This window comes from Eutrigla gurnardus, assembly GCF_963514095.1.
Source record: "Eutrigla gurnardus genome assembly, chromosome: 4".
In the NCBI taxonomy this organism is placed as follows: domain Eukaryota; kingdom Metazoa; phylum Chordata; class Actinopteri; order Perciformes; family Triglidae; genus Eutrigla; species Eutrigla gurnardus.
Window position 1 is genome coordinate 13,545,251 of NC_139918.1, and position 18,963 is coordinate 13,564,213.

The window sequence follows — 18,963 nt, forward strand, 5'->3', positions numbered from 1 at the left end:
GCTAGCTCTCCACCAATCAGATTGGTCAGACTGAACGATTTGGTCGTGGCCGATTTCAACATGTGGAATCGGCTGAAAACAACTCGTGTCACCGACGTCGGCAGACTTTCTGACAGCCGATAATCGTCTTGGTGTGTCAGTGCCTTTAAAGAGACGGACAGGCCTAAAGGTGGACATTATTAATGTTCACTACATCAGTAATGCGTCTTTGAACATTAAAGCATGTAAACATGTTCTAACAGAAAAAACAGAATACAGGTATGAACCTGAAAATGAGGACGCTATGTCCACTCTATTATGTGCCGTTTATTTCACACATTAAATTCACACTGAAGATACGTGGCCCACTTTTACTATGTAGTATATTACAATATAAATATTTTTTTACAGTTGTGGAAAGAAACCACATGTATTACTAAGTCTTCCTCCACCTCCCTCTTTTTCTCTCTCTTTCTCCTCCTTTTGCTTTTTGAAACGTCTCCTCTCTTCCTCCCAGCGAAGAGTTATTTTGCGAGTCCAACCCAACAGAAGTGTAGTTTTCCCTGCTATGATGCGTGCGGTGCCCTTTGCAGTGAGCCTCATGTGTTGCAGCGGGCTGTACAAGTGGCTAATGAGGCTGGAACCCTCGAGGCGGGTTGAACACAACCAGTCACGCCTTGACTCATAACCGTGTCAGTTGAAGCCCACACACTCGCGGTACTTACACATCTGACAGCTGCGCATTAACGCACATCAATGCGCTCAAAGTACGCCTTCTGTCTCCGGCTTTATTGGCAGTAAAATGTATTTTATTTCTGTACATGTCAGGACGCTGAGGTGAATATTTAACAATCACGTATCTGTAATTCCTATTTATGACCATGATGATAGGAATCCTATACATTTTTATTGGTTATTTTATAACATCTATCACACAGCTGTTTTTTTAAGGTGGTTCGGCTCGTCTTTTTCTTGACTTCCCTCTCTACCCCGTTCCCATCCCTCCTCTCCACTTTGCTCCTCTTTACGTCTTTATCTCCCGAATCTCCCCGACCTTTTTGTGCGTTTTTCACGTCAAAACATTTGACAGTTCAGACTCAATTATACAGTAGCTTTGGCTGGGACTCCCCTCCGGCCCTGATGCTTGCGAAGGTCCTTTCATAGAGCCAACAATGACACCATGAATGTCGTGCTTAAGAGCCGGGGTTTGAAGATTGCACAGGCATACTTATGAAGGATTTACGTTTTTTTTTTCCATCCTTGTGTTTTCCTTGTGCAACCCTTTAATCAGTTTCCGTGCTGCAATTTAAACACATTTAGCTGCCATAACAGTTTTTGGCTGCAGGTGTTATTTATTTATTTTCTTAAATGTCTCTTTCTTCTCCCCTGTTTTCCAGGATGCCAGTTACTGGCTGCAGGTCCACCGGTTGGAGCACGGCGACGGCGGCATCCTCGACCTGGACGACGTTCTGTGCGACGTGGCCGATGACAAAGACAGGGTGAGTGACGCTCCGATAAGTTGATATGAACGACGGGTGGAAACACAGATGGAGTGGAAACACGAGCTCCAGCGGTTGTTTGCTACCGTCCTCTGCTGCTTCAGAGCTCGAGAAGGATTCTTGTTAGTGCCGACGGCCTAAACATGTGTTCAAAGAATGCTCGTTTCTTCAGTTGCAACATTTAGTGTTTGCCTGCTGGCACTTCTGAGTGGAAACTCTGAGGAATGTTCAGTGTGTCCCGGTTGCTTATTTATTCATCGTTTTTTCAAAGATCAACGGTGTAAAAACAGTGCATTATAACTGTGTTTTCTGTTGCTGCACAGGGAGTGCTTCCTGACCAATCAGATAAGAGGATTTCTTATCAGTGCCTTTCATTAATGGTTGTGTTTACCACCTCTTACATCTGTAATGATTACATAAGCACCGCATATCTTCTCTTCGTCTTTACACAAACGGGTCAGGGTCAGCGTGCTTCACTTAAGATGCTAAACGCTGACGTTGACACTCCTGACGCCTCGGAGTAAAGGATTGCTTCGCGTGAGAAATTAGTAGGTAGTTACACTGATTTGAACTTGCTGTCAAACAGCTGACAGCCGTGCCTCCTCATGGCCTGGTTCATCCATCGCCCGTGGGGCAGGTTCAGAGAGAGAAGCTCGTACCGGCTGACAGTCAGGAGGTCACAGGGGTCACGTTCTCTACTGTGGTCAAATATTTCAGCAGATTCCCTCTAAAGGGTGTTTTAAGTATGTTCTCCTTCAAGACACTGTTACCACACTGTTAGACATGAATATATTAAACAGACCGTGTTGCTGGTGCCTCTCCATAACCCACATCAATTGAGACATCCACATCATCAACACTGTGGACAGACCGCTATCAGACAGAGCGTGGCTTCTCCTCCAGCCAGGAGCAGAGCCTCGCTGCTCTGCCGGTCCCGGCTGATCCAGACTGGATCGGCAAAAGGCAAGGTGGTTATTTGGAGGAAGCTTCCATACGATATCGACTTTGGTCGGAATTACTCTGTTGTGCTTTCTGATGCACGAGAGAACCAGAACTAGGACTGAATAGTAAAACGAGAGATTTTCTGAAGGGAGTCTGGCAGCTGCAGATCTTAACGACACAAGGCGTTGGTACTGAAACACTACCGCTTTTGTCCACAATGAAAAAAAACGTCCACAGGAAAAAGAAACGCTCCTTGTAGTCACGTTTTCCTGGGAGGAGGCTGGATTGATGTCGCAGCACAGGAAGTGGATCCTGTATGTGCAAATGCAACGTGAAAAGTTATTTTTGGTGTACGATTGTTTATAGTAAATTATTAAAGCAATCAGCAGATTCATCAATAATGAATACTTTCCTTCGCTGCGGCTGTGATGTTGGCAGGAGAAGACTGACAGTAACTTTCATCGCGCTCATTTCCTTCTGTAAACCAAATGAGTCAACAACCATTATGGAAGGAGACGCGTCCTCTGGCTCTTTGTTGTACGGTGTCAGTGGCATGCCATTGTAACCACACTGTGGTTACACACTATCGGCACTGCACGGTTAATTTGATGATTGGAAATACAATCGGATGATAATTGCCTGAGTCTGTCCCTTTGAAAGTCGGCAGCTGCTGCTTGTAAAATAGTTTCAGAGGTGATTATACAGTTCAAGCTTTGGCTGTCAAGCCTGTCGAGACTTTTAATGTGAAATACAACTCAAGTTAAATTTCATTAAGTCTGGTTCAAGTGGGAAGAAGAAATTACCTTTTGTTGTGACGGCGTGGCCAGCTCTCTCTCTCTGTCTCTCTCTCTTATGTGGAGCTCATGTTTACAGGCCTCCAGGTGTGTGTGTGTGTGTGTGTGTGTGTGTCTGCACTAGAGCATGACACGGGAGTGGATTTTCACTCCCGTCCCATCCCACTCCCAGAGGAAAAAATCCCATCCCATCCCAATCCCGGGCCGGAGTAAAAAAAAAAATCCCATCCCGTCCCACTCCCGTAGAATGACTCCCGCTCCCATCCCTCTCCCACTCAAAATTACTCCCACTCCCATCCAACTCCGTTTTTTTTTTGTTTTTTCATCACATTCAACTCGCATGAATCTATGCAATATTTGCGACTTCCCAATAAAGTCAGTTTATCTCACCGACGGATGCTAACGCAAGTCAAAATAGTTTTGGCTCACTGAAAGATGACTACAAAAATGGACGTGTCTGTCCTTTTGGTTGTTTAACACGGCTGAAAATCATCATCTATTAATGGCGTTCCCGCTCCTGCCCGCTCCCGTTGATTTTTATTCCCATCCCGTCCCAATCACGGGATTAATAAAACTTTGACTCCCATCCCGCGGGAATCCCATGGGAATTCCCGAAAAATGTCATGCTCTAGTCTGCACGTGTGTGTAGGTGTGTGTCCTGTCAACGAGCTGTCTTCATGCCATCTCTCCACATCCCTCTCTCTTCATGTAACCCTCGCTCCTCGTCCCGACAGGCCTTCTCCGCTGCAGGGAACGTGTTCATTTCATACATGACGACCCTTCATCCTCGCCGACACAAATCTACGCCGCTCTCGCTGCGTTGACACCACCACCTTTGAGGATCAATGTATTTTTTTGGTTCTTTGACAGTGTGAATGTTCATTTAGAAGAAAACAAACAAAGGAAAAGTAATAAAAAGCATACATGTAATGCTGAGTGGCAGTGAGTGAAAGGTCTCCAAGGTTACCATCATATGAAAACACTTTCTTAGAAATAGTGGAAAATTCCCCGTTGCATCCCAAAGCTCAGTGTCACACCTTTTAAATTGCTTCTCTTCCCGACCAACAGTCAAGAACTGCTGAAGAATGTTTTCTTAACTATCCCCAGACAGTCTTTAGACATAAAGATAATATCTCAATGACAATGTGTCTGATAGGTTTTTGTTAAATATGATTCAAATGACGTTTATTTCTTCTCCCTCAAAATGGAAATATTGTTAATTTCTGAAGTTTAACTACTGGATGCTTGTGCTTCACGGGAAAGTATGTATCGTGTTTGTGTTCTGGCCACATTACGCTTTTCCGCTCATAAAACTGTCACAAAATCCTGCTTGTATGAACGCGTCTGAAACTCGAGTATTAACGTCTGCATGACGACGCACAGAGAAGCTCAAAACCCGATCGTTTGTGATAAACCGGCTCCATGTGACCAGGGAAGACGTCATCTAGTTTCACATTAACTCAATAAGGTGTTCCGGTCTTATTGACCACCTTCATCCAATTAGACAACCCCAAAAAATGAATAAATTTGGGAACGAAACGGCAAGCTTTGCTTTGTAGTTTAATATCTACTCCGTCTTATTATCTTGGCACGCTGTGAAGTGTAGTCTGTGACTTGGATTGGAGTTTGATAAGTAGAGCTGCAGGATATATATATATATATATATATATATATATATATAGTGATTTTGGCTTCCTAATTAAATGAACATGACTGCGATATTGACTTTTAAAATATGTGCTGTGCTCAAAGAAACCTCTGCTTCCTAAAATAACAGCCAGACAAGTTTTGAGGAGCTGTCAGCCTGTGAAAGACTTCCTGCTGTCCCGACTAGAAGAGTACTATACTGTATATTACTCGTTTTAACAGGGAGCAGATGGGCCAAATGAAAACCCACTGAATTCAGGTGAAGACCAACCTTGTTCTCAGTTTGACATCAGCTCCAGCCATGGACCTGTACACACTGCATTTAGTGTAACGTGTGCAATCCAAAATATTTAGTCAATCAATGAATAATCGGGATCTCAATATTGACTAAAAGTAATCGTGAGGATCGTTTATGCCGTAATCCCAGAGTTGTCATGCTCCATGTAGCCAGCAGCTGTTCAGGTAAACAGGCCTGCTGCTGCTCTGCCAAACACCCGATAGAAGGAATGCAACACAGAGCGGGTGTGTGGTTTCCCTGCTGCTCTATTTATTCTTCCCAAAATAAAAGTATTTAAAGTTGGATCTCGGCGTCTTGGCAGTTAGGTTGGAGCCCTGACACACTAAGCTGATCCTGACTAATGACTGCTGTCAAAAGCAGATTTATCATAGACTTTGTCGCCGCACTCATGTCTGAAAAAAGTCAGCACTGTGAAGTCGTTTTGCTGCAGTGAAATCACAGCTCCTCGTCCGCTGTGAGATTCAAAATGGCCAATCGGCCGAGCGGCCGTGCAACGCCGACGGTGCTGCGGAGATGAAAAGAGAGCCGTCAGGGCCCGATGGCCGACTGTGGGCTTTGTGTTCGGGACCCTTTGTACAAACCGGCTCCTCTTTAAATCCCACTGTGTCACTCAGGACTAAGTGTTTGCAGATTACAGAGCCAGGAGAGCACACAGTGGAAAGTGGGGCTCTGAGCCACAGTTCATAGCCTCTGCTGGCCCACATCCTCTCTCTCTGTGTGTGTGTGTGTGTGTGTGTGTGTGTGTGTGTGTGTGTGTGTGTGTGTGTGTGTGTGTGTGTGTGTGTGTGTGTGTGTGTGTGTGTGTCTGTGTGTGTTTCTCTGTGTGTGTAGGTGTGTGTGTGTTTCTGTGTGTGTGTAGGTGTGTGTGTGTTTCTGTGTGTTTCTGTGTATGTGTGTGTGTGTGAGTGTGTGCGAGTGCGTGTGTGTGTGTGTTCGGTTGGTTATGATCTGCCGAGAGCACAGCTGTGTGGCTGTCTGAGCGCGTGGACAGGCTTTCGAGCACAAGTGTGTGAAAATAAATCCAGCTTCTGTATGCTGGTGTGTGTTTCACAGATAAATGTCCGTCCAGAAGCGTGTGTGATTCCTGACCTCTGACCTGATACCTAACGGTGACCGTCGGCGTTGTTTGCTCATGTTAAGCTAAGCTGCTGCTGTCTGGAAGTTCAATTAAACCAGCCTTTTCTCATATTGCATCCATCAACATTAGTTGAGTTCATATGTTGGTCTTAAAGCGTGTGTGTGTGTGTGTGTGTGTGTGTGTGTGTGTGTGTGTGTGTGTGTGTGTGTGTGTGTGTGTGTGTGTGTGTGTGTGTGTGTGTGTGTGTGTGTGTGTGTGTGTGTGTGTGTGTGTGGGGGGAGAAGCAGAAGGAAGAGAAAGTGAGCGGACAAAGAGGGAGATAGAGGGACACAGTAGCACAATGGACAGCTGTTTGTCTTCTGTCTTGTTGATCTCTCTCTGACGCAGCTTGTGTGCGCGTGTCGTGTTTCCCAAATGCCCTGTTGGCATGGCGATACATATTTTGCAACACAGTCTCAAGGCAGTTAGTGTACATGGATGCAAATATTAATTTTATTTCGTAACAATTAGTATTGGGCAAAGGTAAATCACGACATTTTCACATCAAGACTTGCGTTCGGCAGTCCTGCAATGAATTCTTTGTCAACAAATATCATCAGAAGTCTGCTGTAACTCTATAATTATATCAAGGGGTCCCATATGCTGCTTTGAAACTGCACCAGAAGCTACTTCAAAACATTGTCTCGACACAGATCCACCCGAACATGTCTGTGAAGTTGAGATCAAAAGCCTCTGTCTGTGCATTAACAAGGGATCCTTCAAGAAAACACTGCGTTCATGTCGATGGGAGTCGCAGTGAGGACATGAATCCACATTAGTGTGGACTTGGCCTCAGGAAAGAGGGGAAGCTGAAGGGTTGAAGTATGTATGAGGGAGTGACCGCGTCCCACTAAACCTGACTGGTGGTCTCCTGGCAGCTGTGACTCATCTCTACCATTCCACAGGAGCTTTTTAAAGACTTGGAGGAATGGCTGGCCCATCATCACACAAGGACATTTTTATTAGCTTACACTGGAACCCAACACACAGGCCGCACGTAGCCTCCAACTTGGGTATATAATACATATTTTCAGTATGCATCATCCTTGCCCTCGGACTAACCGGATGGTTTTTCCATCCGTTCGTCATCCTTCCTCCTTCCCTTTTCCCACCTCCAACACTAAGCGGTCAGTATGAGACCGACCTTCGTTGACCTCGGCCGCTAGTAGGAATCCAGGTCTGTGAAGCCCACATGATTAATGCATCGCTGCTCATGTAAAGCATCCGGGTGCTGAGTAACGCGACCCGTTTGGTTTATCGTCTCTTCAAAGACAATCTTTTATCTTGTGTTGTCTAAAGTCTGAGGGCAGTTAGTACCAGGTAAACATGCTTTCCAGCTCAGTTACACACACACACACACACACACACACACACACACACACACACACACACACACACACACACACACACACACACACACTCTCTCACACACACACTCACAGAGACACATTCATGTCATCTCCTGTCATCCACATCACCCATTCGTACCCTGACCCCCCCGGGTGTCAGGTGACAGGCGTGTCCCCCCCACAGCGATGACACGGTGACCCTCCAGGACGACACCTGGACTATGCCATCGCCACATTCCTGCGCGTTGTCAGGGTGTGCCGCACAGCTGCGCCCGCCGCCACCCCATCACCGCCGCGTCTGACCCGCTCAGCGCCGCGTGACGTGCACCGTTATTACAGCTGCTCATATCTGACCTTTTTAACACATATTGTTTTGTTTTTTTTAAATATTCTTCGTTGCTGTCTTTCTAAATGTTGTGTTTCTTGAACTTGAACAAAGGTTCAATTCCTCGTGTTCTCGCTGGGCAGAAAAGATGCAACGATGCATTTCTCCTACAAGCTTTCTTGCTTGAGTGTGTGTTTGCTCTTGATTCCAGGCTATATCCCGGTCTGAGCTGAATATAGACACGTCCCGTAGACGGCGTAGGAGACGAGGAGACGGACAGGAGGGGCCGTGAGGTTAAATAAACCCAGGGGAGTTTCTTAAAACGACTCCGTCGGCCTTCTGTGGGTCGTGTCAGACAGGCTACCAACAGACAGACAGGCTACCAACAGACAGACAGGCTACCGCTCACATATTTGAGTGTTAGTTTGCATGCGTCGCCTTGTGGAATGGAGCGATTTGATCCTTGTGAGCTCCATCAACTGATGTTCTTCACTGAATATCACTGTGGGATTTACTGACACAGCTTTCATACAGTTAGATGGTTTGGTTGGCCAGTTGATCTACCGTTACCGTACTCCAGAGGCAGCAGAGAGTTAAGATGTCGTGCTTCTTCATATAGAACAGCAAACATTCATATTTAAGTAGGAACCGAAGAAGAAAAACACATAATCATTTGCATCCATTAGACTACTTTGTCTCTTAAAGAGCGTGATGGACTGCTTCTCCCAGCATGCACATGGTGTGAGAAGAGGCTCATCCCATCACAGCAGAACATCCTCGTCCTCCTGAAAGCTTCATCCTCCTCCTCCTCCTCCTCACTTACAGTATTGAGCCCGTTTTACTGACGCGTTTACCCGTATTGATCTCACGTCTCTATATTTGGTCCCATTTGTTGTGTCTATAGTTGGTATTGATTTTCCGTGCACACACACACGGACGCCGAGATGCCGTGCAACCGAAGCCCGCCGAGTCTCGTTATCCCAGATGCTGACTGGAGATGGAATATGGAGATTCTTCCCTTCGATTTGAGACTCGGGCTTTCCGGGAAAAGGGGAGGAGTGTTTATGTGATGAGGGGAATGTGAGGTAGACTCAGCATGACTGACTCCTACAGTGCTCTTTTGATTCTGTTTTTATTAGTTAAATAATGTGTGGATAATGGCTCTTTTATACCCATAATGTTGTTTTGTTTTTCCCTAGCTGGTCCTCCAGAACCACACTGTTCTGGTCTCGGATCAGATGAGAGGGACGGGTATGTTCAGGTGACGTTCTTATTATCATACTGAGGCTAAATGACGTTTTAGAGGGAAGCAGCCGGAGCCTCTTTCTGAAGCCATCTATGGAGACGGATTGTGCTGTTGTGAGGAGGGTATTGGCTTGGCCCGGTGCCCGCGTGGAAGTCCTCCAGCAGCAGCATGGTCGGGATGGATGAGAGGTCAGCCAACACGTGTGGTTTTCTCAAAAAAAGTACAAAATCTCAAACAAACTTTGCACAAATTGTCACGTAGAGTGTAGTTCTATTGACGGTTCCTGCACACTTTCTGTCCAGAGGGGAAAAAAGACTTTCCAGCGGACTTGAAGTGAAAGCTGCAGAATCTAATCTCATACAAGCGTCCTGTCGGAGTGATTTCCCTTCTTATCGTTCACTGTGACACACTTGGAGGGAAGTCTTTCTTTAACCAAACCACTGCCGACCCCTCCTCCAGCTCAAAGATCTTCCTGAGCGAGCGTTAGTGATGACCTCATTTATTCCAGGCTCCCCCCCCCCCCCCCTTTTCTTCCTCCCTCTCTCCAGCCTCTTAATGAGAACAAGATGACAACTTTATACCAGACTCCGGGGTGACACAGAAACTCTCTGCGAGGCAGACAGGGCTCGCTCCGAGACTGGCAGACAGGAGATATAGTATGCATGTGTGTGTACATACTGTCTGCAACTAGTTGATGTAGAGTCTGATACTGATGTTGCCTTTCATCAGTTATTTCTTCGCCTCTTTGTGACAGAAATACACACTTCAGAAGCATTAAAGTGCTGCGTAAGCTTCTTTTGGTCAGCTGACTTTGGTCTTCCCACGTTGGTCCTGATGATGCAGGTTGACCAGAACTTACAACAGCGTATCATCTGTTGCCTTGGTGCGGACCGAATGAACCCAAGTGCACCGATGACTTCAGAGCCACAGTTTCATTGGGCTTTAAAAAAAAGCATCTTGTAAAACTTTCCCTTTTTTGATGAATCGGTGATCGTGCCGTTTGTGCGTATCATCATCACCCCGAAGCGCTGCAGATTTTATGATTGAGTGCGTTTGTCTGAGCACAACAATGGTTTTCTAACCACCGACCTTTTTCTGGAGGCCAATAAAATCATTTGAAGTTTGTTTTGCAAAGCATCATTAAACACATGGCATGAAACATTACACAACGCTTCTTCCATCAGATTAATGACATAATTGTCATATTAGATGCCATAATCATATAGAAGATCGATGACATCTAATTGCCTCACTTTTTCTCCAAACAAGCCCTTCTTCTCTTTCTATGTGGAAATCATTTTCTTGTTTGGGGCAAAAATAATTTCTGAAATGGCTTCATGTGTTTAAACACGTAAAGAAATGTTGCAACGACAACAAAAAAGGTTAGAAGCGGTTTGAACTGCTGAGGTGTATTTCTGCAGGAGGGCCTTATGGGAGCTTCCCACCAGGCTCTCAGCAGCTTGTGGGTAAATAAGAGGTGTGACCGCGTCCCTGGTCGCTGTTGGTTGCTATGGCGACTCACTGCACCGCCACTTGAAAGGATTGAAACGCAAACTGTGCATACAGGAGACATTTGATGCATTTAGATGCAGAACAAGCTGCTCACACAGCGAGACGCTGCTCCCAGATCAGCTGGAGAGTCGGCTGATCTCCTAACCAGCACCCGCCGTACAACTTGATCGTCCACCTTTACCGACACGTTTCCATAGCGATGAAAATGCTCTCCAGTACGGTGTGGTCGACCGCTGCACTGGAGAGCCGAACCCACTAAAAGGTGGTCACCAATTAGTTAATCAATAATGTGTGGCTTGATCATTGTCTCCGTTTTCTCTATCATAAGCACCAGACGTCCGTTCCAGGAGGCTTTCTAATAATTAGGAGTTTCTAGATGATAATAATAACACATAAATACAGTCTTGCCCTGCATGTTATTCAAGGTGCTTTGTGGATGATTACTCACACACTTAAGCCATCTCAGCGTTTCACCTTGAGTAATTGTCACCCACACAAAGCCTGAGTCATGATTACTCAATTGTGTGTGTGTGTGTGTGAGTGTGTGTGTGAGTGTGTGTGTGTGTGTGTGTGTGTGTGTGTGTGCGTGCATATGCATGTGAAGCACGTTTACACACGTGCGTTGTGCGCCCTTTGTGCGTTTTGTTTTGGGATCTTCTTGCACAGCTGATCTGGCCGGCCTCGCTAACCCACGGTGCCCATAAACACACAGGTTCACAGCGAGGTGAGACTGTTGCACGCCGTCATCTCCTTCTGTGGTAAGAGAGTGAGGCAGCCCCCCCAAGTCTCGCCATCAGTCAGGACTCGGGGACCAGAGAACCCACCACACCTTACATGGACAGGCAGAAGGAAGGCATTCAGCATTAACATTTCTTCTTATCATTATCTCTTTAAAAAAAGGGTTTTTGTTCAGATGAGGAGATTTTATAGAGATTTAAGTTTACAGAATGTGTCATATTTACAATCTGTGAGAGAAATGTTGGTGGTTAGTGGGTTTATATTGTGGCTCTATGTTGGGCCACATGACGGTATGTATACAGTATATTATTATATGTACTTAAGTCATCAAACTTATTTAGATTATAAATATTTTGTATAGATTACTGTGATGATTATATACTACGAGTTATTGCCTTTTTTCACTTGCAAATGATGCAAATGATGCAGTTTTATTTTATAGGGTTTCACTTGGTTTATCTCACTTCAATCATTATTATTGCAGTAAAACAACAATCTGACGGACTGACAAACACTTTGGACTTTTTATTACACTCACCTCCTGAAAAATCAGCGAAAAAACAATTGCAATTGTCACCAAACTGTAATTTGTGTTTGCAAGAATACTTGGCGTCCGTGTATCTGTATCGCCACGCACAATATCCTGATGCTGCATCAACCCCTACGATACTGTGAGACGCTATAAATGTATAAACAAGAGGAGACTTTGCCTCCGATAAATCATCGGTGTCGGTTCATCCGACAAATACCTGCGACATTCACAAGATGGTAACACCTCGTCTTAGCTCGGCTCGGTTCCAGTCTCCTGCACTGGAACTGGACGTTGGTGCAGTGCTACCTAGCAGCAATGCATGCTCATTCACCGCTGGCTCCAGGAGCTTTCAGCATGGCCACTAAATATGGACGGAGCCCAAATGACAGCGGGACATTTGTCCTTGGGGGGGTGCAGGCTGTGGACAAACGTCCTAAACCTCACCTGTCAACTCTTCTGTTTTTATCAGAGACGTTGAGAGGAGAATGAAATCTCCTCTTTGCACGTAACCAGCATGTGGTCGTGTTTTCTAAAAAGCAGATATGAGTGGCCTGTTGAGCCTAATTGGGAAAGTAGTTCTTTGCTAATGTTCACCTTTTAATGCTAAAAGCTAGAACTAAGCTTCTCTTATTGGCCTTGCGGTGCCAAAGTGGGTGAAATCCCAGTACGTTTGGCAACAAGCTCTCCCGTTTGTGAATTATTAGTTGAGTTCACTATTAAACGGATAAAAGGGACAATGTTGAGAGACTTCTCTGTTGTTGGAAGGGGACATTTATCTTGGAAGAAAGCACAGATGGAGCTGAAGCGGGGTTCGCTGGATTTCTATTGGCTTTAGGCTTTTTATCTTAATTGTGGTGGGAAAAGTGTCAGGAGGAGACAAAGACAATGTTTGAGGAGTCAACAGGAGTTTGAGGATTACAGCAGCTCACAACAGATGTAGTGTGTGTGTGTGTGTGTGTGTGTGTGTGTGTGATAATGAGATTAGGGCTCCCCCCCTCCTCGTCGATCTATTCTCCCCCCTCCATTCATCTCTCCCTCCCTTGTTGCATCTGCGACGTTCTCACTGCACTTTTCTGCTGAACACTGTTTTTATCCAGAGGTTTTATTCAGGCCACGAAGAAATCGGCTGATCTAAGCCGTTTCTTGACTCGGGGCCTAAATGGGATAATGATTTTAAACTTTGCTTTTCTCTGTCTCACTTCATACCATCTGTAACGGATCAACCTGCCCAGAGAAGAGGCTGAAAGTTTATGAGTTTGGCTTGGAAGACTCCTCAAAAGCTTTAACCATCATGATGCCGGAGAAGATAAATACAAAGGATCTCTTCTGCCCTCTTGTGGCAGTGTTGGGTCAGTGCGTTGTGCTCTCTGTAGGGCAAAAACATTCCTTCCATCACTTCTCAGAGCAATAAGTAAATATCTTTCATCGTCTGTTTCAGTGCAGAGTTTGAGGAACCTTCCTGCTGCCCCGTTTGGGAGACGTTGTGTCTTAAATCAAAGAGACTAACTTACAGTTTGATGCAGTCTTCAAGTTAATTACTCACATTGAATCAGACGTAACCTTTAGTTATTTCTCCCTTTTTATGGTTTCGTCAGAGTGACAGACTTAATGCTGTTCTTGTATCGGTCAGTGGGGGGTGCTCCGAGGCAGCTTAGCGTGGATCTAGAAGAAGGGCTCTCCTTTGTTTGAAAGCATCCTTTTTAGCCAACTAACTATAGCTTCTGAACCACAGAGCAGCACAGGGATGCTGCTGCTGATGCTTCTGACCCAACAGTTCATGTTCAGAGTGCAGAGGACGAGCTGCTGATTCTGCACCTCAACCAGTGATAACAAACATGAAAGAAACCATTAAAAAGTTTGTGGACAGATGAAATGTGGGACTTTACCAGTCCCTTAGAGGGCAGTTATGGTTTCCTATTTCCTTTTTAACTGAAGCATTGCAGAATTGAATAAGTTATTCATCTTTTTTCTGCGTGTCATTGAAACTGAGCTGCGGGCGTCGGTTTGGGCCAAAGCCACTTCCTGTGTAAGCAAAAGCACTTCCAGGCTTAGCTCAGCACTTCAGCATCCCTTCTTCACGTTGAACCATTTAAACATTTCCAAAAACAACAGTGATTGGTTTAAACCAGCTCTTCTCCACCACTTGGCCGGGGCAAACTGGTGGGCCTCAGGGCGCCATCTAGGGGTCTGCAGGGTTTTTTTTTGGTAAAGAACCAGTAATGTTGGAGATCTACGTTAACGCTCCACATCGTGTGGTGAGGAAATATGGATACATTAAATCGTTTCAACATCATATCTTATCTTAAAGGGTTTCAACCTCTGGTTTAAAGTGACTTCTAGTGATTTTAATGATCTATTTATTCAAACATTGTCATGTTTCCTGCTACAGGAATATGTACGTATCAACACAGTTTACATTAATTTTGGTTGTATTGATATACAAACCTCAATCTTTTCTACTATAAACTATTATATTGCATCTATGATGGATATTGCAAGTACATTTTAAACCTTTTTTCCCTCCACTGAGTGTTTTCTGGTGCAGTCAGGGGAAAGTCAGCAGGTTTGGCAAGAAGTTGGTCAAAACAAAGATCTACGTAAAACAGATGTTGGCAAAAAACTTAATAAATCCCGTTTCACAATATAATTTAAAGCAATACCCAGCATATCACAAAAGGCTCAGAATCACAATAAGATGGTATCGTGGCATAAGTATAGTGATGATATCGTATCTAGGGATGGGACCATAGGATTATATTGTGGAATGCGATTTAAAAAAAAAAAACACTCACAATAACTTAATGATCGGCATAAACATCGCCATCGTGGTAGAGAAGTAAAAATAGAGCCTGATTTTTTTACAAGGAAGAAAAATACAGGATATAAAAATATTGTTAATAATGTATTGTTTATTTATGCAGGACACATTATGATTTATAGTGATATACTGTTGCACTTTCTTCCAACAAATCGCTTTGGATAAAAGCGTCTGCTAAATGCCCTAAATGTGAAATGTAAATTTATGATCATCTACTATAACATTATTTCACTAAAATGAATGTTAGGGAGAAAAAAATGTCTTATCTGTGACATAATAAAAAATGTTTCTTAACACAATGTAGAAGGATTCCAGTATATTTAGTGGCGTTTTAAGCTAATTTCGATGATTATGATGATACTATCATCATGGATCGCAATTATTTTGGCAGGATAATCAGGGTTAGGGTTAAATTCTCTCTCTCTCTCTCTCTCTCTCTCTCTCTCTCTCTCTCTCTCTCTCTCTCTCTCTCTCTCTCTCTCTCTCTCTCTCTCTCTCTCCCTCTCCCTCCCTCTCTCTCTCTCTCTCTCTCTCTCTCTCTCTCTCTCTCTCTCTCTCTCTCTCTCTCTCTCTCTCTCTCTCTCTCGGCCAGAGGAGTCTCCCCACAGTGACTCAGCCAGCCCAGCTGTGGTCTGTGGGAACAGCCTGCACCAGCAGGAAGTGGTGTGTCTATTTCTGTGTGTGTGTGTGTGTGTGTTCATCTGTTGTGGCGGGTTCACACACACCCTCTCATGCTGCCAAAGTGGGTGTTCTGTCTGCATGCTCTCTGAACTTGACGGACACCGAGACGCTGACACAGATCTGAAGCAGACCGGAGCAGCAGTCTGAACGGAGCGCTGAGCTGGGCAACAAAAACCACACTCATAGAATTACTGACAGCACGGATCTCTAAATGACAAACGACAGCAAACTGTTAGGATGGCATGGACTTTAACAGAGAAGATGTTTCAAGCAGTTAGCTCATATACTACAGAAGTCTACTGGCTTCGTCTCCAAGTTTCCTTTGGAAAAAATGAGTTTCCCAAATGTAGTCCTGTCCTAACAAAATGTAATTTAATCCCCATGTTTTAAACACTATAGACACACTGACTCACAGTTTCTGCGAGATTATAGATTGAATGAATCGTCAATCATTTAATTCGTTGGCCAATAGTCACACAGCGTTTGGCCAGATTCATTCTTGCCATGAGACCAAACGTACTATTCAGAACTTGTCTTCCACGGTCCAAGTCTGCCTTTTCCCCGGATTTGGAGCCAACGTTTGTAACGGTAGAAAACGATTACAGTTTCCATTAATCACTTCAACAAATATTGGCTTGGTGTTCCTTCCCCTTGTTGTTGAGTATTTATGACATATTTAAGATGGACTAATTAAAAGCTAATTAATTTTATTTATAAAGCACACTTTAAAATACAAATGTGAACAAATCATCAAGATAAATGTGTCTGGATATTTAGGTCATTTACGGTCAAGACAAAGAGCTACAGATCAGCTATGTTGGTTGCCATGGATACCACTCCTTCTTTCCATCTTGAGGTGATATTGGACAAAGACAATTTCCACTCGAGGTCCACTCACTCGCTTGGTCTCTCTAGGACTTTTGAAATGAAAAATGAGGCATTCCCGATGAGTCTTCAGTACAGCAACAGCAAACCTTTCAGCCGATCGTGGAAACAGAATAATACACAATCATGGTGAAGCTGCCATTGCTTTTCATTTAATTTACATTTCTGTTCATACACTTTATTCATTCCAAACAGAGCATCCTTGTAATGCTCTAACCTTTTCATATAGAGCCACTTATCCTCTGATATCAGCAGCAAGTCTGCCTCCGTCACCAGCTCCTTTTACCACCGGGGGGCAGTGTGGGTTTAGGTTTAACTGGTCTTTCTCATCCATCTGGTTGCAGATGAGAAAGTTTGTCTCTAAAGCCCAGAGGCCTTACATCATGCTCCCACGGGTGCTCTCTGCACCCGCTGGGACTGTAGTTACTGTTACGCTGCTTGTCGAAGGTTTTTAGAGTGTTTGTTGGGAGGGCAGGGGGGAGGTGTGTGAGTTCAGAGTTCGGTTGGAAACGCAGAGGAAGCATACAGCAATCTTTTTCTAACATTATTAGTCATGTGATACCACTGCAGGATAGCCAATACCTTTATTGAATCCCTAGTAAAGTTAAACTCATGCTTTAACAGTCTCTCATTGATTTGGGAACGCCCAAACGGTAACTAATGCAATTTAAATCCTCCTGTGGGAAGTGGCACGGATGCAGGCAGGAAGTGAGCGTTAAATGGGGAATAAACAGGATGTTGTGACCTGATCTGCACTGTTTAGTCACTTCCTTCCACTGTCTTTGCTTTGATTGTCTCACAAAGAATTCAGTGTCAGAAAAGAAACAGTTGTCTCTCGTCTGTAGCCACAGATTGTACTTTGGTTTTAAGATGGAGGACGCAAGTCGTTTCATTGTAAAAAAAACCATCAGAATGTACGTTTTTTTTTTCTTTTCTTTTCTTTTTCGAAATGAGTATCAAGCACAAAGTAACTCAGATTTCTCAGAATGGAGTATGTATAGATGATTTATTTATTGAATTACGAGAAAACATTCTATATATATCTCTATGGAGGTGTGAAATCACTTCTATCAAGATGGCCGCACTACGAGGAAGTACAAGAGTTTCAGAAGGATATCAGTTTACCTGCTGGTCGGACCGTTTTGTAACTCCTCGAACCGACGGAAGGCAATGTCCACACAGACACTTCAAACTTTAAACACCAACCTGTCTGTCTGTCTGCCTGCCTGCTAGCTGGTACCTAGCTAGCTAGCTACCAGCTAGCATCCCACAAACTATCACCAAACTGCTGGTTCTTCATGTAATTGATTGTTCTTTTTTCATAGCTGTCATGACAAGTTCTCATGGTTTCAAGCATTACAGGCCTCTAAAAAGTACACACACACACGCACACACACACACACACACACACACACACACACACACACACACACACACACACACACACACACACACACACACACACACACACACACACACACACACACACAGACGAAGGCTCCACCAAGCATCTGGCTCTGTCTGACAGCAGCATGAAACAAGGAAGAACCTGCGTTCACAACACACTCATTGACCCCCGAGAATCAGGAGCCCTGCTAATCGACTCCGCTCCGCAGGGTCTCGCATGTCGGCCCTCCATCCTCCTATTGTTACAGCGAAGGTAACCCAAACACCGAGCAGGGTGCCATCCTTCCACAGGTCGTGTGTTAGCCTTTGCATGTTGTTGGCTTGTCAGTGCAGTTTCTGCAGAAACGGAGCAGATATCCTGCAGCACTTTGTTTGTTACTGCACTGTAGCGCTGAAATGATTCACCAACAAACAAAATGTCACAATCGATGAACATCGAAGTCATTTCTGCTGTTTCTGCCTCGTCAATTGTGAGGATTTGCTGCTTTGCCGTGTTTTATATCATCGGACAAACAAGAAGCCTGAAGATAAAAAAAAACAAAACACTATATTACATAGACTGAAAGATTATGCTAAAATCAAAATTCTAAACAACTAAACAACTGTTAGCTATGTAAAGATATAGTGAAGTAACGTCACCTGAGCAGAGAATGAAGTCGCATTGTAATTCAGGCTTGTTGGCACCGTTAGCTGCTAGCCACCGACTCAGCCGTCACCTCGTTGACAGCCGTGTGGAGGCGATCACACGGCGAAGTGATGAATTGATGAATAATTTACTCATTAAACAGTCGTATGTAGATGCAGGCTTGCAAGCCTTAATGAGGATCTGTCATGAAAACTCGCTAACGAGACGTTTTTTGAGACAACTGCATGATGTAACATCATGACATACTTCCTCCCTGAGAGTTATATCACCGGATAATCCAATTCAGTGGAATCGAGTGGATCTCCTGGTGTGTTTTTTTCACATATTTCCTGCTTTCAACAGCCACAATAAACTTTTCACACACCAGGGAGCTCTTCGTGTTCTGATCGGCAGGGTAAACAGATAGCACATGTATCTGCAGCAGGTTGACGGTCACTGGAAGTGATGGAGTGCCCTGATATCCTGCCATTCATCCATCCGTTCATTCAAGGACTGTGGGGATAAAGGCTAGTGCCCCTCCACTCTCAGCGCATGTTAAATCCATTACA

General features: G+C 44.4%; 1 protein-coding gene across 10 annotated transcripts in view; it reads left to right on the top strand.

Annotated features, from left to right (window-relative positions):
- The window catches only part of pard3ab (par-3 family cell polarity regulator alpha, b), a 231,816-nt gene that overhangs the window by 37,039 nt on the left and 175,814 nt on the right, over positions 1–18,963 (top strand). For all 10 annotated transcript variants that reach the window (XR_014597038.1, XM_084007806.1, XM_084007814.1 and 7 more), the window contains exon 2: positions 1,377–1,478. Coding sequence is in view for 9 of the 10 variants with exons in the window: in XM_084007806.1 (XP_083863932.1) it covers positions 1,377–1,478 (102 nt within the window). In the remaining variant the exon portion in view is untranslated. The remainder of the gene's footprint in view (positions 1–1,376; positions 1,479–18,963) is intronic.